This window comes from Ranitomeya variabilis, chromosome 1 (assembly GCF_051348905.1).
Source record: "Ranitomeya variabilis isolate aRanVar5 chromosome 1, aRanVar5.hap1, whole genome shotgun sequence".
In the NCBI taxonomy this organism is placed as follows: Eukaryota; Metazoa; Chordata; class Amphibia; order Anura; family Dendrobatidae; genus Ranitomeya; species Ranitomeya variabilis.
This window is the reverse complement of record NC_135232.1, coordinates 724270799-724291222: the sequence shown is the minus strand read 5'-3', so window position 1 is coordinate 724291222 and position 20424 is coordinate 724270799. Positions and strand designations below refer to the sequence as shown.

Sequence of the window (20424 nt, the reverse complement as noted above, 5' to 3'; positions counted from 1 at the left end):
GACCCCTACTCTTCTCAATCTACACACTTGGCCTGGGACAACTCAGAGTCCCATGGATTCCAGTACCACCTTTATGCTGATGACACTCAGATCTACCTTTCTAGCCCAGTCACCTCTCTGCGGTCCAGAATCCCAGAGTGTCTATCAGCCATATCATCCTCCTTCTCCTCTTGCTTCCTCAAACTCAATGTGGACAAATCTGAACTCATCATCTTGCCTCCATCTCATAGATCTTCCTTACCTGACCTATCTATCGCAATTAACAACATCACGCTTTCCCCCATACCAGAAGTCCGCTGCCTCAGAGTAACCCTTGACTCTACCCTGTCCTTCAAACCGCACATCCAAGCTCTCTCCACCTCCTGTCGCCTCCAGCTCAAAAATATCTCCAGAATCCGTCCTTTCCTCAACCGTCAATCTACTAAAATGCTTGTGCATGCCCTCATCATCTCCCGCCTTGACTACTGCAACATCCTTTTCTGTGGCCTCCTTGCTAACACCCTTGCACCTCTCCAGTCCATCCTTAACTCTGCCGCCTGACTAATTCATCTCTCTCCTCGCTACTCCTCCGCTTCCCCTCCCTGCAAATCTCTTCACTGGCTCTCATTCCCTCAGCGTATTCAGAGCAAATTACTAATACTGACCTACAAAGCCATCCATAACCTGTCTCCTCCATATATCTCTGAACTAATCTCCCGATATCTTCCCTCACGTAATCTCCGGTTTCGCCCAAGACCTCCTTCTGCACACTTATCGGCTCCTCACCCAACCGCCTCCAAGACTTCTCCAGAATATCCCCCATCCTCTGAAATTCTTTGCCTCAACACATCCGACTATCAACCACATCCGGATACTTCAGATGGAACCTGAAAACCCACCTCTTCAGGAAAGCCTACAGCCTGCACTGACCCCGCTGCCTCCTCACCACTACTGAAACTACCACCTCACCAACACCAGTCCTCCTACAACCCTCAACCTATTGTCTCCATCCCCACCACCCTGTAGAATGTAAGCTCGCAAGGGCAGGGTCCTCGCCTCTCTGTATTAGTCTGTCATTGTTAGTTTGCTTACTGTAAGTGATATCAGTAATTTGTATGTAACCCCTTCTCATGTATAGCACCATGGAATCAATGGTGCTATATAAATAAATAATAATAAATATTATATAAAGTCTGCCAAACAACTACCTGCAGGTGCGGGTCTCGAACATGCTTTTCGAGTACGCTGAAAGCACTCTGTTAGCACCCAAGCATGCTCAGACAACACCCTATCCAAGGACGTTTGCTCATCAATAACAAATAGTATATAGTAGACAGCAGGTGAACCTGTGCTCTACCTTTCAGGTGTACGATCTGGGAAAACTTCAGTTGTTGTATTTTATCGAATGCAGAGTCCACGTCATCCAGAGTGTAAAGATTGAAATCCTCAGTGTTGTGCCGGGACTGAAAAGATAAAGTGCAGTTTTCATCTTGTGGATGAAGCAAAAAAAAAAAAAAGAAAAATCACCAGAATTATGAGAGAAAAAAATAAATAAATCACAGAAACCTTACAGACCTGGTAGAGATCGTACATGAACATCTGGCCCATCTTGTACACCGGGATGGTAGCGTAGATCGCACAGTTTAACCCCAATTTACCAACTGCATAGGGGAGTGCTCCAAGGTGAAGGGGGTCCGGATGAGACAGAAGAACGGCATCTACCTGATGAACGTATCTGGGAAGAAAGAAAATATACTGCTCTTAATGAAGGTTCGCTGACCTCACAAGAAACTATTACAGACACACAGTGACCTCACCAGCAGAGTAGTGAGTACAGCTCTGGGGTATAATACAGGATGTAACTCAGGATCAGTAATGTATGTACACAGTGACTGCATCAGCAGAATAGTGAGTACAGCTCTGGAGTGTTACACAGGAAGAGGCGGAGCCTGCTAGCCGTGTGTGCTGCCTAGAGAGAGCTCCTGGGAAGGGAGGTAAAGTTTTTCATCCAGGACTTTGTCTGCCCCCTTCCCAGGAAAGAAGGCTCATTTTGGGACTGGCCTCCGGGGTTGGGCCCCCAGCTCCCACCTCCCGGTCCAGGCCGGCGGGGGGTGGGAGGACTCCCAATTCGGCCAGGGTCACAAGATCTGGCCAAGGATCAGGCAAGGGATCCAGCATAAAGACACGTAGGATCCCTGAGGCTGCGGCGGCTCCTTCCCCCGGAGTTAGGCCTAGTACGAGCAGGGGTGCTGCAGCGGTGCCCCTTGGTTGGGGCACCAAGGTGGCTACAGAATCTGCCGTGGGATATGGTTCCCGAATCCATGCGCACCTCTGCGAGTATCAGGACGCCTCAAAGAAGCTAAAATCCCTCTGGGGGGAGTTGAGGGTAGCTAAGGAGAGGTCTGACAGGGCCTCCTGCAATAAGAGGGCCGAGCTATCCTCCGCGGTCAAGAAGATAAAAAAATCCATTAAAAAAATCCATACAAGACCTGGAAAGCCGGAGATGTGAGATCCTGGATGGCAGCGGGCCCTTCTGTGAAAAGCTGGAGAACGATGACCGGTTCAGAGCCATGACCGGTGGTGGATTAGGATTATGAGGAAGAGGAATGCGAGGAGGAGGTCGTGCCCTACCCACCGCCTGGTAAGAGATCTCCAGGTGTCGCATAGCGGGATAGCCCCCGAGCAGGTGGCTCTCCCGTCCGATTCTGGCCCTTCAGGGGGCAGCGGGAGCGAGGGGGAGGATGAGGATGGTGGTAGTAGTAGCAGTGAGGGGGGCTGCCTCGTCATGCAGCAGATACGGCAGATCGAGTCGCCGGTCCGTTTTAACCAGCTGAGGTTCGGGCATGAGATCTGCGAGGACGAGGCAACCAGAAGGGGGATGAAGAGAAAGGCTAAGAAAGGGAATAAGAAGAAAACATCTACTGTGCAGAAATTTGTGTGTGCCCCCTCTCTGGGGCCCCTCCCGATCCCGTTGTGCAGCACTCGCTACCCACCCCGGCTCGGGTTCTGTTGTAGGTCCGCAGCAAGGGAGCGGGGAGATTACAGGCCATGACACGCAGGGTGCAGCCTCTGTTTGTGGTAACGGAGGGGGTAGTGATGTGTCTGATATGGAGCATGATGTAGAGGGTGGCCCAGTGGTGGGCAGGAGTGACAGCTGGGACCGCATCTCCGGCGGTGAGCGCTGGGGTGTCTGGTTCCCCAACGTACGGATCAGTTAAAACTGGATCGCTTCTGGGGACCCAGGCACCTAGTAAAGGGGGAGGGGCCTGCGGCTCCGGCAGAACCAGCTTATCAGAAGAAAATGGTGGGGGCTACCCTGGCAGGGTCTCCGGTGAAGTCGGGGCCTCCTGCATTGGGGGCACCGCCGCTGGTGGATGCTGAGGAGGAGTGGCCTAGACTGGGGCCGGCCGCTGCAGTTGCTGTGGCCAGGCTTTTTGTGGCCCAGGGTGTGGTGGTGGGGGGTGCTGTGCCTCAGGGGACTGTTACCGCCGGGGGGATTCCTGGGGGAGGACCCAGCTCTGGGGGTACCGGTGCGGCCGGTCTCAGGGGGCGTGGCCTCCTCGGCACCCACTGCCCATGTAGGTGCAGCTTTGGATAGCTGTGCGGCTGGACGGTGGGGGCGTGGCTTCCCAAGAAAAAAGGAAAAAAAAAAGACCTTAGCTGCAGTCAGCAATGGAGCAGGGACTGCAGCTGCAGCAGACAGCAGCAAGGGCGCCTGCCTGGCGGGGTCCCACGAGTCTGGGGGCTTACCTGTGGTGGGGGCTATGGTGACAAAGCAGGATGTGGCTGGAGGCGGGTCTGCTCCTGGCTTCCTACCTGCCAATGGGGGAAGAAGCTCTGTACCTGTTGTGGTGGCAAGTCAGACAGTGCTGCTTAAACCATACGGCAGCATGACTCTGAAAGGGACAGCAGCGCTGTGTGTTCCAAACCCCCCCAGCAGGGAAGATGCCACCAGTAGGTGGCGGTAGCAGTGGGGAAACAGAACCTGGAAATACCCAAGAGGTGAGGCAAAATAATACTGACCCCAGTGTGCATGTGAGTGAGAGTGGGGTGACTGATAGAGTGGATGAGCAGGGTACATGTATGGAAGTGTCTGTGGTTGAGGATGCGAGTGGCAGTGCGTCTAAGGTGGCAAGTGTGAATAGGGTGGCAAGTGTGAGTACGGTGTCTGATGGTAGTGGGAGAAGGGGGCAGGTCCATCTGCCTCCCCGGTCACCGGTTCTCTGAGTTACTCGGGGGTCGTGGCTGGAGCTTCGGGGTATAGTCAGGGGGTTTCCTCGCCTTCGGACCTCAGGGATAGCGACGGACGATCGAAGTAGAGGGAAGAGAGGTGGACTTGGCTTTTTGTCTGAATAGACACGGCCTGCCTTCCAAGATAAAAGGGAGGGGGTAATGGTTTGGTCCCTACCGACAGCCGGGCAGGGGTTGGCCAGGCGGAATGTGGTCCGTATTCTTGTGGAGGGGCAGTGAAGCGTTCCCGCCAAGGGTGAGGGTTGTGGAGCTCCTTCTGAAGATGGACTTCAGGGCGACGGACATCTTTGCCCTGATTCATCCGTTTGGCACCTCCTTCTTCAATGTCAGTTTTGTTCGGCCAGAGGGCTTGGAGCTTTTCTGGTCGAATTTCGAACTGGCAAAGGGGGAGCCCGGCTGGTGAGATTTTGCTGTACAGGCGGTGTCTCGCCAAAATAGTGTAAAGAGGGTGACCGTTCTGACAAGTAACGAGTCACTCTCTGGGGACGACATTATGACATGCCTTTCCCGTTATGGGGAAGTCACCGAGGAAGTCACCGAGGTCCCTAAGAAAAATAGGGACGAGTTTGGCATTTGGTCAGGGGGCTGGACCTTCATGGTGAAGTTGAAGGTTTCAGGATATACGGTCACCCATATCCCCTCCTCAGCATTTCTGGGGAGGGACAGAATCCAGATATTCTACCAGGGGCAACCGAAGGTCTGGCTGCAAGGTGCAGAAATGTGCCTTGTGTGGCGGGGTAGGCCATCTTGCCACGGCCTGTGGTGACATTAGGTGTCACCTGTGTGGTGACCTAGGTCACCCGTATGGCCGCTGTCCCCATTCCTTTTCCAGCACCATCTCTGGCCCGGCAGGAGGGAGCCAAGGGGAGGGGGCCCCGGTGGTGCAACTTCTGATTGGGCTGAGGGTGGAGGCGTGAGGGGAGCTGAGGGGTCAGTGAGGAAAAGTTAGGCTGGTACATCTGCCCACCAGTGGCAACAGTTGAGGCGCCGTAAGGGCAGGGGGCAGGATAAGCCTCAGGCAACTGGGGTGATGACTGCCCCCACCCTGGAGGAGGCAGCCGAAGCTTCTGAGGCCCTGGGGGAGAAGGCGGTGAGCGAGGAGATCCGGAGGATGGAGAGGGAGGAGTTGGCTGCCTCTGATAACTCTTCCCAGTATGAAAGTCTGGATTAAGAGGTGGTGGAGCAGCCTAAAAAAAAACGGGTGACAATCGTACTGGTAAGAGTCGGAAGAAGAGGAAGAACAAGGCTAAAAAAATCTAATGCCCCTCGACTGCTAGGGTGCCTACGTAAGGGCTCCCCGGCTCCCCTCTGATCCCCCTCTCCAATCAATAATCGGTTCCAAGTCCTCGATGACTCTGCTGTGTCGGGCGAAACATTTGGGGTGCCTTCGGGGAGTGGTGAGATCTGTCCTCCGGGGGGGGGGGGCCCACTGCCTCGGGGTCCAGGGGCGAGGAATCTATTTCTGGGAAGGAGGTGTCCAGTGCTGTAAAAGGAGGATATGGACACCTTGGTGTCTTTAAAGAGGAGGGATGTGTCGGGCTTCTCCTCAGAGGGGGAGAGGAAAGCAGGGGGAACGGTTAAAAAACAGGCCATCTAACTCAAATCAACAATGATGGCAGAACCTACCCCGTTGACTCTGGCGTCAGTTAATGTCGCCAGCATAAAGTCAGATACGGCTAGATTCACGGCCTTTGATTTTTTTCACCCGGGTTGAGGCTGATATTTTATTTTTGCAGGAGACCAGACTAAGGGACCTGGGGTCCATCTACAAAGCAAAGAGGGAATGGAGGAGTGGGCCCTCATACTGGTCTCTTGCCGTGTAGCGGGATAGCGGTCCTTTTTAAGACCGCGGAGGTGGAATGCAGACTGGTGATCGAGGTAGAAATGGGGAGATGTTTGGTCCTTGACGTCTTCATGAGGGGACAGGAGCTTCGGCTCATCAATATCTATGGCCCGCAATCTAAGTGGGACCGTATATGTCTCTTCTTGAGGATCAAGCCCTATCTTTTTACGAGCCGGCAGGTGGTCTTCGGTGGGGATTTTAATATTATAACCAGACTCCGTGATAGGGGAGGCCCCGGAGACCAGCTGACTTATGATAGCGTAGCCTTGAATAGCATAGTAAGCAAAGCTTGCCTGGTGGATGTCCACATCCGGCACACCCCAGGTTACGGGGGTTTCACCTTTTTTAGTTGAAGCAGTAGGTCTAGGATAGGTATTTTAAAGGAGGAGCCGTCTCTTCTGCAGTGTCCGCTGTTGAGGTGGAGTTCTCCGATCAGTTTCATTTTCTTTACTTTGAATGTTACAGAGACTGCCCGGATGGGGAGAGGCCTATGGACACTGAATTCGTCCCTTCTGGAAGAAGCGGAAGTTAGACAGTCCTTTGAGGAATTTCTTCAAAGCCAGTTACCGCTCTTGGGTCTTTGTAGCAGTAAGTCTGAGTGGTGGGAGATCTTTAAAAGAAGGGTCGCGAGGTTCTTCAGTCAGCTCTCAAGCCTCAAGTGCCTGAACAGGTACTGCCTGTATCTGGAGCTGGGGAGGAAACTCGAGCAGCTCGCCTCGACTGGAGGGGACCGAGAGGAAATCTCCAGGGTGAAGACCTTGCTCAAGGGGTGCCCGTATGATAGGCACACATCCTTGGTTTTTGAGAGGGATTTCGGGAGGTACCGCTCGCCCGACCCTTATAGAAACTGCAGGTTGTCAATGAATTGTAAAATGGTGACAGGACTGATCGACACTGCTTGCGTTGAGAAACACGTGATGGTGTCTCCGCAGCTACTCTCCAGGCATTTGCATATTTCCCATAAGGGATGGGGGCAGTGTTCTGGATCACTGCGTTGAGAAACACGTGATGGTGTCTCCGCGGTGTTGGGTGTTTTGGTCTCCTCGAGGTCAATCATCCTACTCCACACTGATGAGGGGCAAAAACCTGTCTGTGGATGGATACCATGCTTGGCATAGGTGGTTTTCCTTTATTGGATGTTTTCCTTTATTGGATGCTGCCCTTCCCGTGGTTGTTCCTTCCCAGGGAAAGGCCTGGCTATTCACTGCTTGCATTGAGAAACATGTGATGGTGTCTCCGCAGCTACTCTCCAGGCAGTTCAATGAGGAAGTCAGCCCTAATTATCTTGTCAAAGAGTAAAGACTTGTCCCGTATTGAGAATTGGCGTCCCATAGCGCTTCTCAATACGGACCGAAAGGTTCTGGCAAAAGTGATTTTTAATCGGTTGGTGCAGTTTGCGCCCCTGCTCCTTTCGGGGGCCCAGCACTGCTCTGTTCCAGGCCGCAGAACATTTAGTGCTGTGCTCGGTGTCCGGGAGGCAGTGGAGCAGGGCAGGTCACTAGAAGGGGTACTTGCTGTCCTTAGACCAGGCGAAGGCCTTTGACCGGGTTAACCATGAGTACCTCTGGTCCGTCCTTCTGAGGTATGGTCTGCCTGGGAGGTTTGTTGATTGGTTGAGAGTTTTATACAATGGGGCAGAGACTTTTCCGCTCGTGAACGGTTGGGTCGGACACCCTTTTGAGGTGAGGTCTGGTGTCCGCCAGGGCAGTCCTCTGAGCCCACTGTTATACGTGTTCGCGATCGACCCCCTTTTAAGGAGGGTGGAGCGCGGACCGTTGGTGTGAGTCGGGATGGACCAGGCGGAGCCAGAGGCCGCCTTGAGGGTAGTGGCGTATGCTGACAACGTTTCCCTTTTTGTATCCTCGAGAGAGGAGGCAGATTGGGTGATGTCTGAGGTTGAACGCTACTCGGTGGCATCCGGGTCCATGATCAACCGGGACAAGTGTAAGGCTAGGTTCACATTGCGTTAATGGGTTAACGCTAACGGACTGCGTTGCATGGCGAAATTGTCGCAATTGACGCCACGCAACGGGTCCGTTAGCGCACCCATTGACGGCAATGTGAATCTGCTCTCTAACGCATGCCATTTTCGGCACGCGCTAGCGATGTGCCGTCATTTTCTGACGGACCTCGGACGCTGCTTGCAGCTTGCGTGCGCCCGAGGTCCGTTCCTCGCTAGCGCAGATCGGGGATCTGCGCTAGCGGGATCGGCAAACGCGATCCCTATACACTGTGTTCCAAATTATTATGCAAATAATATTTCCTCATATTTTCTCTAAATTGCCGATCTGAATTGCAGTCATTGTTATTTTCCAGTCATCTACTATTCTAGTATAATTGCAATGTTTTGGAACAAACTGCCTATGAAAACAGTATCTTTTTAAAAAAAAATAAACACTCAAAATGCATGTTCCAAATTATTATGCACAGCAGAGTTTTCAACCTTTTTTTTTTATTTTGAACAAAAAAAAAATGGTCAGTTGTGAAGTTATAAGCATTATCAGCTTATTAAAAAATGAAATCAAACAGTTTTCAAGTGAAAACTTTATTCTAGGTGATGTTACATTTGCACATAGGACCCCTTGTTCGAAAGAAGCTTCTGAACTCTCTCGTCCATTGAATTTGTCAGTTTTTGGATGGTTTCTGCTTCAATTGTTTTGCATGTGGACAGAATACCCTCCCAGAGCTGTTGCTTAGATGTGAACTGCCTCCCGCCATCATAGACACTCCTTTTGAGGATGCTCCAGAGGTTCTCAATGGGGTTGAGGTCAGGGGAAGATGATGGCCACACCATAAGTTTGTCCTCTTTTATGCCCATAGCAGCCAGAGATGCAGATGTGTTTTTTGCAGCATGAGACGGTGCATTATCATGCATGAAAATGATCTTGCTGCGGAAAGCACGGTTCTTCCTCTTGAACCATGGCAGGAAGTGTTGTTTTAGAAACTCCACATAGATTATGGAGTTCATCTTTACCTCTTCAGGGATCATAAAGGGGCCGACAATCTCTCTCCCCATGATTCCAGCCCAAAACATTACTCCACCTCCTCCTTGTTGGCGCCTTAGCCGTGTTTTCATGGGGTGTCCATCCTCCACTCCATCCATCTGGACCATTGAGCGTTGCACGGCACTCATCGGTGAACAAAACAGTTTGGAAGTCAGTCTTCATGTATCGTTTGGCCCACTGGAGCCATTTCTGCTTGTTGCAGTGGATAGAGGTGGTGACAGGATGGCTTACGCACAGCTGCAAACCTCTCAAGGACCCTGCATCTTGTTGTTCTGGGGACGTAGGAGGCACCAGCAGCTTCAAAAACTTGTCTGCTGCTATGACCAGGCATTTTTGCAGCTGCTCTTTTAACCTTACGCTATTGCCTGTTGGAAAGAGTCCTCAATTTTTCCTTATCAGCACGCACACGTGTGTGCTGGGAATCAGCTACATACTTCTTGATTGTGCGATGATCACGATGAAGTGTCTTGGCAATGTTGATTGTAGTCATGCCTTGACCTAAATACTCCACAATTTGTTGCTTCTCAGCAGCCGACACATCCTTTTTCTTTCCCATTTTGGCAAAAAATGTAGGCTGCTTAATAATGTGGAACAGCCTTCTTAAGTAGTCTTGCCTTTATTTGGACACACCTGCCAAACTAATTTGCACAGGTATCTGCAATTGCTTTCAGTGATATAAAGAGCCCTGACACACATCACCATCAATGAGTTTAAATGACAAACAAAAAAAGTCTAACCTTATCACTCCTAAACTCTTTGTGCATAATAATTTGGAACACAGTGTAGATACATTGCGTTAGCGCAATCCGCTAGCGCTATGCGCTTAACGGATTGCCCTAACGCAATGTGAACCTAGGTTAAGAGTCTCTGGCTGGGAGGGGAAGATCCAAGTTTTGATCTCCCGGACACCCTTCCAGGCCCTCAGGCCACAGCAAAAATATTAGGCATCAGTTTCGGCCCGGGGGACTATCCCCAGCAAAACTGGGAGGGCAGACTTAAGATTGCAGCCCAGGAGGTGGATCAGTGAAAGGGTTGGTCTTCGACCCTAAGGCTGGGTTCACATTACGTTATATGGATCCGTTAGACGGACTAAGTTACACCGCGGCATAACGCGGTGTACTGTAGTCTGTTAACGCCGCCATTAAGTTCTACACAATGGGCGTGCGCTAGCCATGTGCAGTCATTGAGTGACGGACCCTGGAACGCGGGCTGCAGCGTTTCCGGGTCCGTCACTGTTAGCGCAGATAGAGCTAGCAGATGCTCTATCTGCGCTAACAATGTGACAAGTCGGCACTTGCGTTTACAGCAGACTGTTAGCGTATGTGTTGAACGGGCTGCTGTTAACGCAATGTGAACCTAGCCTAAGGGAAAGGGTTAGTCTTGCTAAGGGCTATTTGCTTCCTGTGCTAATATATCTGGGCAGCGTCTGCATCTTGCCAGAGCCTCTTTGGAGACGAGTCTACAGCCTGTTTTTCCAATTATTATGTGGAAATAGGCTGAACCTAATCAAGAGGGAGGTCACGTACCGCAAGAGGAGACTAGGAGGGTTGGATATGGTCAACCCAGTGGTGTTTCTAGTAAACACCGTTCTTAAGGCAAACATCACCAACCTCTGGTTAGAGAGGGCTCCTCTGTGGATATTCTCCTGTAGGGGGTGGTTTCGGCCTTTCTTCCAGGAATGGGAGACAGGAGGGCAGGTGAAGGACCTTCGTACACCTCATGGGCATCTTCCAGCTTATGCTTTCCCGGTTCTGAAGGTGATCCGTCGATGGGGTCTGGGAGATCAGGACCATGTCGAGAAGGTTTCTTGACAATAGGGTCCTGTTGACCCACTTTCAGAAGCCCCTCCCGCTCAGGGACTGCCCAAGCCGGGATCTGGAGGTGGGGCTCGGGTTATTGAACTCTAAGCGGATCCCCTTGAAGTTTTGGGACTTGGCGCTACTTCCATGGGAAGCTGTATGTGAGGGACAACCTGAAGTGCACGAGCTCTGATGACCGGGATTCCTGCTTCGGTGTCCCTTTAATACAGAGGTCTACAGAAGGGTGGGTGCTCCCATTGGCTGGCCCAGGCTGGCAGGCCTTTCCTATGCGGAGTGGGCCTATGGGGCATTCAGGGCCCATGGTGGCTGAGATCGGGACACTGTTTTCTTAGTTAGTTTAGTAACTAAGTTCCACACGTAGAATGCACGGTGTCTAGTGTCTACTTCGTGGAAAGTCCTCCCCAGGGAAGAGGTGATTAGGAACATCCTGGGTGACCTGGCAAAAGTGCGCTTGCTGGAGTTTGAGAGGCTGGGTGCAGGGAGGGCCTCTCTTCTATGGACGAGTTTCTCCTTTAAAGTGCCCTAGGGAGAGTTAGGTTCTGTGTGCCTGTGATAGGGTTGAGTTAGTCTTTTTTATCCTTTTAGCTTTATTTTCTAGGGTCAGATAGATGTGTAGAGACAGGGAGGGACAGTCTTTAGGGACAGGTAGTTAGTATTAGGTTGGTAGTGAGGGTCAGTGAGGGACAGGTAGGGAGAGATTGGTAGGGCTATAGGGACAGGATTTTCTCTTTTGTGTTGTTAGGGAGGGTCAGGGTGATGTGCGGTAGATTAGGATGAGAGCCTCTATGGTTTCCAATTACTGGTGGTGGGCTGTAACCCTCACTTATAGATTTTTGTTTTGTAATTGGTAACCCGGGTATAGGGCTTGCAAGCATTGAACTTAGGCCTGTTCTTTGGTCATGGTTAAGGTGTGTAGTGGTTATTATTGATATATGTTATTACAAGGTTGTATAAATATGTTGCATGTGTACTATGATGCGTCTAGGGGGGATTTAGTTTAGGTGGGGTGGGTTTAGGAGAATGGACGTCTGGCAGGATGCCACGAAGAGGAAAAAAAAGGCCATAAACCTTTATGGACCTTGCTGTGTAGGAAAGGCCACAAACTCTCGTGGGACCTGGTGTGATAGGCCACAAACTTTTGTGGGACCTTTGGGGGAATGGTGGTGGTTTAGTTTAGGGAAAAAATAAATAAATTATATATAATTACCGTATATACTCGAGTATAAGCCGAGATTTTCAGCCAAAAAAAATGCCCCTCTCGGCTTATACTCGAGTCATGGAAGGTGGGGGGGTGGGGGGTTTGTTGGGTTCGGCGGAGCGACGCCTGTCGAATACTCACCTGCTCCCGGCGCGGTCCCTTCAGGTCCCACGTCTCCAGGAGCGGCAGCTTCTTCCCCTGTTCAGCGGTGACTGTTCAGGCCAGAAGGCGCAATGACGTATTAGTGTGAACACCGCCCTCTGCCTGAACAGTCAGTGCGGAGAGACGGGACGCTGAGGAGCAGCGGGCAGCGACGAGAGGTGAGTATGTCATTTTTTTTTTTTTTTTTAGTACAGCAGCATTACATGTGGCACAATGCTATATGGAGCATCTATGGGACCATAAAGAGCTGCATGGAGCATTATATGGGGCATCTATGGGGCCATAACTGCCTGGAGCATTATATGGGGCATCTATGGGGCCATAACTGCCTGGAGCATTATATGGGGCATCTATGGGGCCATAACTGCCTGGAGCATTATATGGGGCATCTATGGGGCCATAACTGCCTGGAGCATTATATGGGGCATCTATGGGGCCATAACTGCCTGGAGCATTATATGGGGCATCTATGGGGCCAAAACTGCCTGGAGCATTATATGGGGCATCTATGGGGCCATAACTGCCTGGAGCATTATATGGGGCATCTTTGGGGCCATAACTGCCTGGAGCATTATATGGGGCAACTATGAGGCCATAACTGCCTGGAGCATTATATGGGGCATCTATGGGGCCATAACTGCCTGGAGCATTATATGGGGCATCTATGGGGCCATAACTGCCTGGAGCATTATATGGGGCATGTATGGGGCCATAACTGCATGGAGCATTATATGGGGCATCCATGGGGCCATAAAGAACTGCATGGAGCATTATATGGGGCCATAAAGAACTGCATGGAGCATTATATGGGGCATCTTATGGGGCCATAATGAACTGTATGGAGCATTATATGGGGCCTATTTTGTATGGAGCATCTTATGAGGCCATAATGAACAGTATGGAGTATTATATGGGGCTCCTGATTCAATATGGATATTCAAAAACACTTAACCTACTGATGTCTCAATTAATTTTACTTTTATTGGTTTCTATTTTTATTTTTGACATTTACCGGTAGCTGCTGCATTTTCCACCCTAGGCTTATACTCGAGTCAACAAGTTTTCCCAGTTTTTTGTTGCAAAATTAAGGGGGGGGGGGTCGGCTTATACTCGAGTATATACGGTATGTTTCGGCCAGGTGGCCTATTTACTTTCTTTAGGGCAGTTGGCCGAATTTTTTTATTTTTTTTTTCTAGGGGTGAATGTGTGTGTATGAGTGTATGAGGGGAAAAAAAAGTACATAGGAAGGGAAAAAAGGATATAGGTTGAGGTCTCTTCCCTTGCTGGGGGGTATTAATGAAATGGAGGAACATTTTGTTTGTATAAATCTGCTGGACATTGGACTTTCGGGGATTGTGAATAATGGGTTTTGTTATTGAGCTTGTCTGTAAGTTTTGTTTTGTACTTTTATAATAAAAAATGAGACACAGGATGTAACTCGGGATCAGTAATGTAATGTATGTACATAGCGACTGCACCAGCAGAATAGTGAATGCACCTCTGGAGCATAATACAGGATGTAACTCAGGATCAGTACTGTACACAGTGACTGCACCAGCAGAATAATGAGAGTAACTCTGGAGTATAATACAGAATGTAACTCAGGATCAGTAATGTAATGTAAGTACACAGTGACTGCGCCAGCAGAATAATGAGTGCAGCTCTGGAGCATAATATAGGATGTAACGCAGGATCAGTAATGTAACGTATGTACACAGTGACTGCACCAGCAGAATAATTAGTGTAGCTCTGGAGTATAATACAGAATGTAACTCAGGATCAGTAATGTATGTAGACAGTGACTGCACCAGCAGAATAATGAGTGCAGCTCTGGAGCATAATATAGGATGTAACGCAGGATCAGTAATGTAACGTATGTACACAGTGACTGCACCACCAGAATAATGAGTGTAGCTCTGGAGTATAATACAGAATGTAACTCAGGATCAGTAATGTACACAGTGACTGCACCAGCAGAATAGTGAGTGCAGCTCTGGAGCATAATATAGGATGTAACGCAGGATCAGTAATGTAATGTATGTACACAGTGACTGCACCAGCAGAATAGTGAGTGCAGCTCTGGGGTCTAAGACAGGATGTAACTCAGGATCAGTAATGTAATGTATGTACACAGTGACTGCACCAGCAGAATAATGAGTGTAGCTCTGGAGTATAATACAGAATGTAACTCAGGATCAGTAATGTATGTACACAGTGACTGCACCAGCAGAATAATGAGTGTAGCTCTGGAGTATAATACAGAATGTAACTCAGGATCAGTAATGTAATGTATGTACACAGTGACTGCGCCAGCAGAATAGTGAGTGCAGCTCTGGAGCATAATATAGGATGTAACGCAGGATCAGTAATGTAATGTATGTACACAGTGACTGCACCAGCAGAATAATGAGTGTAGCTCTGGAGTATAATACAGAATGTAACTCAGGATCAGTAATGTACAGAGTGACTGCAGCAGCAGAATAGTGAGTGCAGCTCTAGGGTATAATACAGGATGTAACTCAGGATCAGTAATGTAATGTATGTACACAGTGACTGCACCAGCAGAATAGTGAGTGCAGCTCTAGGGTATAATAGAGGCGGTATCTCAGACTCTGTCACATACTTTTTGATTGATTCTATAATTTCCATGGAGAAGTTTTCATCCCAGCCACAATCAAGGAGGAAGCGAAACTCGTCGACCTGCAGCAGGTAGCAGAGCGCGGACTCCTCTTGGGCTCCGGACAGCGTGGTCAGTTTGATGATAGACGTCATCCTTCCTTCCAAATCTTAGAGAATCTAAAATAATTGAGAATTAGTGTAAAACTTCACGGCAGCGGTCTTCTCTGAGCATAGGAGGGAGGGGGATGTAGACCCCGCTATCTGGCTGGCTGGGGGGAGCACAGCAATGAGTTACAGGACACGAGTGTTCGCATTCACTGACAGGCAGCAGAGCTATTACCTGGAGACAATCTGCAGCGAGCACAGTATCAGGCGTCATTATACATTGCACATTAACCCCTCACCACCCAGCTCTATGAAAGGTCTTCCGACCACGTTACCATAGCGACAGTGCTCCATCTGCCCTGACATGGGCTCCTCAGCCCCGGGGCCACACACCGGACAACGACCTACCAGTCAGAAAGACAGGAGATTCCTCCTCAGCCGACACCGCAGCCCTCAGCGCCTCATACACCGGTCTCTCAACCTGCGGCCCGGCACACCGGCTCCCGCCAGCCCCCAACCTAGTCACTGCGCATGACCGGAACTAGTCCCGCACAGTCCATTTTGCAAGTAGAGGGAATAGCGAAGTACATTAGTAAGAGCCGTAGAAGCACGTCCCCGCTGTCCGCATTTATCCGTATTTAGTGTCTCTTGCAAACATATGACCATGGTCTTATACTGAGGGGTCGAGCGCGTTATTGTACGGGAAAGTCTCCTCCCAGGAATGACAGTGGTCTCGTCCGGTGTCCTCTGTCTCTAGCACACAGGCCGTGACAGGTAAGGGCTGCCAGAACCACCGGACGGAGAACGGGGGGGACAAGACTGCGGGGTGAGCGGGGGTCCCGGGAGCGCAGGGGGAACCTGGAGAAATGTACCAAGATCCCAGCGACCCTGAGTGTGAGAGGGGATACAATGGGGATCTCTGGGATTGGGGGATGCTAGTGATGGTGGTTGAGGCACAAATTGGGGGTCTCTTGTGGGTTGACGCACAAGACGAGTTGGGGGTCCTTGGGGGTGGTGTGTGTGGCACTAGTAGGGGATCCATGGGGGTGGTGTGTGGCGCTAGTTGGGGGTCCACGGGGGTGGTGTGAGGCACTAGTAGGGGATCCACGGGGGTGGTGTGAGGCACTAGTAGGGGGTCCACGGGGGTGGTGTGAGGCACTAGTAGGGGGTCCACGGGGGTGGTGTGAGGCACTAGTAGGGGGTCCACGGGGGTGGTGTGAGGCACTAGTAGGGGGTCCACGGGGGTGGTGTGAGGCACTAGTAGGGGGTCCACGGGGTGGTGTGAGGCACTAGTGGGAGATCCACGGGGGTGGTGTGTGGCACTAGTTGGGGGTCCACGGGGGTGGTGTGAGGCACTAGTAGGGGGTCCACGGGGGTGGTGTGAGGCACTAGTAGGGGGTCCACGGGGGTGGTGTGAGGCACTAGTAGGGGGTCCACGGGGGTGGTGTGAGGCACTAGTAGGGGGTCCACGGGGGTGGTGTGAGGCACTAGTTGGGGGTCCACAGGGGTGGTGTGAGGCACTAGTCGGGGGCTTCTGATGTTGAATACAGGTCCTTGGCAGTAGATTATATGAATTCTGTATTACTGTCTTGATGGTGTGAACATTTCCCAGTGTTGCGTTTCTAGGTGGTGCTGTTTTCTTTCTCACGAGCAGTGCTGGGGTGAGAGGAGGGTGCACAGTCTTGCAATAAGTTTGGAGTAACTTTCCTTCTTTCCATCACAGCCGCCATGGTGAATATTGTAACGTTTATCCGGGAGACGTGGACGTACTCGCTGCTGCCAATTGGAGTCGCCATTGGCTATTATCTGGACAAGTGGAACGAATCCAAGATGACTCTTTACAAGAATAAAAGCCGCCTCTTCCAGAGGTGAGGATCCCGTCCTGCCGGCTTCTCTGGGGTCACCCTGATTTAGGCTGTGGGTACAATGGTATCATGGATTCTGTATGGAACAGCTGGATCACATGACAACAGGAGACTCCTGAGTCCCTCCACACCTTCCATACAGTCATCTGCTGGCTGCATATTTATCCATTGTGTTAGCTTTGTCTTGCCTCAGCATACGATGCAGGAAGAAGCCGCCGGTTACCTGACCAGAAGTGACCGCTTCTTGTGCGCCTTGTTACTTCGGGTCAAGAGACGGGCGGCCAATTCAGGCATTGTGGTCCATCCGTGGACGGCATAATACGCCATTGTGAACGATACTGATCCTGGCAATTTAACCTCCTAGATGCCACAATGAATAGTGACCTTGGTATCTGGGTTTACTCTGGTCTGTTTTCCGGACAGAGCTCAAGATAACTGATTGGTGGGGGAAAAAATGGGCTCTGAATGGACGGAACCTGTGTCTAATTTGCTTGAGAACTCTTTCATCTTTGGATTACCAACCTATGATCTAGACTGAAACACTGTTACACTTTTTGATACATTGTAACAAATGGTCAGGATAGGAGAGAGATCAGTGTTGCTAATTTTTTTTTTCTCCCCCTGCTTCCAGCTTTTATTTTGTTATTATTAACCCCTTAATGACCGCCAATTCGCCTTTTAACTGAGCTGAGATATAAGAGACTAGCCTCCCCATACAGGCGACAATCCAGCAGCTGTCGGCTGCACAATATAGCTGACAACTTGCTGCATCAGCCACGATCAGTGTTGGCACCGTCTATATCTGTTTAACCCCTCAGATGCTGTTGTCAATAATTACTATATCATATAAGTGGTTAACCGAGTGTGGGGGCTTCCTGTTTATACCAATTAGTGCCCTCAGCTCATGATTGTGTGGCCCTGATGTTTGCCATGGCAATTCATGACCAAGTAGGAGCCTTAGGGTCTGTGCACACGTTGCAGATTTCCTGCAGCTTTTTTTTCCACGCAGAAACGCTGCAGATCTGCAAGTGATTTAGGGTATGTGTACACGTCAGGATTTCTTGTAGAAATTTTCCTGACAAAAACCAGACATTTCTGCCAGAAATCCGCATGCGTTTTTTGTGCGTCTTTTTTCCAAATGCATAGAATTGCGGGAAAAACGCGTAAAATCCGCAAAATTAATGAACATGCTGTTTTTTTTACCGCGATGTGTTTTTTTTCGCGGAAAAAAACGCACCATGTGCACAAAACATGCAGAATGCGTTATAAATGATAGGATGCATAATGTATGCGTTTTTAATGAGTTCTTATAGCGCTTGTATCTCGAAAAACCGCAAAAAAAAGCGAAAAAACCTGAACGTGTGCACATACCCTTACAATACAATGTCAATCAATGTTAAAAAAAAATGCTGTGCTAATGGTGCGGAAAAAGCAGCATATTCAAAAAGGACCGTGTCACTTCTTTTGTGCAGATCTGCTGCGTTTCTGCACCCACTCCTTAATAGAAATCTGCAGGGGGGCAAAAAAGGAAGAAATCTGCACAAAAATCTGCAAAATGTGCACATACCAAAAAAAGGCGCAGATTCTGACCTGCCTTTTCTGCCAAGAAATGCAGAATCTGCACAGAAAATTCCACAGTCAAATCTGCAACGTGTGCACTTAGCAAGTCTGCCGGCTATAGGGACCTGTTCAGAAGTTAGTGGCATTTAGGTGGTAAAAACACACACATTTCCATTTCTGTCATGCCACTTTGCATTAATTCCTGGAAATCACCTGAAGGGTTAATAAACTACCTGACTGCAGTTTTCAATATGTTGAGGGGTGCTGTTTTTAAAATGGTGTCACTTTGGGGGGTTTCCCAATATATAGGACGCCTAAAGTCACTTTAAACCTGGATAGGTCCCTAAAAAAATTAATTTTGTAAATTTCCTTGAAAAAATGAAAAATTACTGCTACATTTTTAAACCTCCTAAAATGCTAACAAAATAAAAGAGGGAAATGTTATTAATTAATGTTTTGCTGTGATATGACTATCTGGATTAAAGGGATAATCATTCAAAGCTTGAAAACTGCTAAATTTTTTTAACATTTTTCTCAAATTTCTGATTTTTTATAAATAAACACAAAATATATCGACCTAAATTTACCATTACCATAAAGTATAATATATCACGAAAAAACATTCTCAAAATCACTGGGATTTGTTGAAGCGTTCCAGTTATTACCACATAAAGTGACACTGGGCAGACTTAAAAAATGTATGTGTCACCAAGGGGTTAATCCTCTTCCTCTTTGGCGCCATAAGATTCATGTATTTATTTTTTGCTTTCTGCAGGGAACTAAAACCCAATGAAGAGGTATGGAAGTAAAGAGAGAAGGCAGCTGGAGAAGACTTTTTTTTCCCCTTTATCAAGTGTGGAACATGTTCTATGTGAAATAAATAATATTTTGATTAAATTATATTCCCTAACTAAGTGTCTGAAATTTCTTGTAAAAGTAGAAATGTTTGATTTAATATTAAAGGGGTATTCTAACAGAAATGTAAAAATGATGTTGCATTTTATAATGCCAAAAATTGCAAACTATGACCTGCAAATCGTCTTACCGCGTATCTGTCATGTGACCCCTCTTCTTACATTTCTAAGGCCTTTTATGACCTTTTGGGTAAAAAGTCTCAGCCCTGGGATGTCGTTACTGACCGTGTGTACATGACCTGAGAGAGCAGGAACTTCTCAGACGCATTCTACTGAGCAGCACTGAGAAAACAAAGCAAGTGGTGCCAGTGCAAGACTCCGAGGACAAGTAGGGGAGGTGCTGGGCGAAGTTTCCCATGGTATGATGGTAGTTGTAGGTAAGAATAGCCAAGCACTAGCGGATGAGTGACCAAATGGAAATACAGTGGTGAATGGAAAACTGCAAACCATAGTAAAATGCTATCCTAATGTTTTAAGCAAATTAAAAGTGTGGAAATATTTGTAATTAAAAGGGACAATACAATATATGTTAACTTTTTACTGATAAGACTGGGAATAATTTAAAGGGGTTGTTTGGGCAAAGGAAAAAATTCTGCAGTCAGTCTATGTGACTGCAGATTGTGAAATCGCGATGGCAGGAAATGCGTACGGTCAGGATTCCCCAGTGTTGTCTGTGCGAGCTGATGGGATGACTCTGCATGCATGCGATTTCCATACTTGTGGTTCTGTGATCACTAAATACTCTCATTTCGGGTCTCGATGGCAGGTGCCTCTAAGTGTGGATTTACATGACTGTCCACTTGCATTATTCTTATTACACATTTATATAGCGCCATTTATTCCATGGCGCTTTACACGTGAGCAGGGCAAATATAGACGAGCACAATAAACATGAGCAAAACAAGGCACACACAAGTACAGAAGGAGAGAGGACCCTGCTGCCCGCGAGGGCTCACAGTCTACAGGGGATGGGTGAGGACGACTAGCTGGTCGTGCATCTACAATACCAGGGAATTGCGACAACATGCTCATCACACACAGTCACTGCAGGTTTTTGATGAAAGCCCAGAATACATCCTTAATGTCTGCCAGAGATCAAATCA

At 49.0% G+C, this 20424-nt stretch overlaps 2 protein-coding genes across 7 annotated transcripts in view; one reads left to right on the top strand and one right to left on the bottom strand.

Annotated features, from left to right (window-relative positions):
- CPSF2 (cleavage and polyadenylation specific factor 2) overlaps positions 1-15628 on the bottom strand; it is a 47462-nt gene extending 31834 nt beyond the window's left edge. For 3 of the 5 annotated variants that reach the window (XR_013216661.1, XR_013216663.1, XR_013216664.1), the window contains exons 1-4: positions 15391-15596; positions 14882-15054; positions 1555-1714; positions 1337-1442 (exon numbers count right to left, since the gene is read on the bottom strand). Coding sequence is in view for 1 of the 5 variants with exons in the window: in XM_077267884.1 (XP_077123999.1) it covers positions 1337-1442; positions 1555-1714; positions 14882-15030 (415 nt within the window). In the remaining 4 variants the exon portion in view is untranslated. Of the gene's footprint in view, positions 1-1336; positions 1443-1554; positions 1715-14881; positions 15055-15390 lie in introns of all 5 variants that reach the window. The other 2 variants (XR_013216668.1, XM_077267884.1) reach the window with 1 other exon arrangement.
- Positions 15617-19317, top strand: NDUFB1 (NADH:ubiquinone oxidoreductase subunit B1). Of its 2 annotated transcripts, none has more exons than XM_077267913.1 (3): positions 15617-15756; positions 16706-16850; positions 19183-19317. In XM_077267913.1, exons 2-3 carry the CDS (start codon positions 16711-16713, stop codon positions 19214-19216), a joined length of 174 nt encoding a protein of 57 aa, XP_077124028.1. In that variant the 5' UTR covers positions 15617-15756; positions 16706-16710; the 3' UTR covers positions 19217-19317. The 2 variants fall into 2 exon arrangements, with proteins under 2 accessions (XP_077124028.1, XP_077124037.1); XM_077267922.1 differs by having other exon boundaries at positions 15720-15808.
- The last annotated feature ends 1107 nt before the right edge of the window (positions 19318-20424 follow it).

Coding starts and splice junctions, on each gene's coding strand:
- NDUFB1 (XM_077267913.1), top strand. CDS start 16,711: ATGGTGAATATTGTAACGTTTATCCGGGAGACGTGGACGTACTCGCTG. Junction 16,851..19,182: donor AAAAGCCGCCTCTTCCAGAG/GTGAGGATCCCG, acceptor TGCTTTCTGCAG/GGAACTAAAACCCAATGAAG.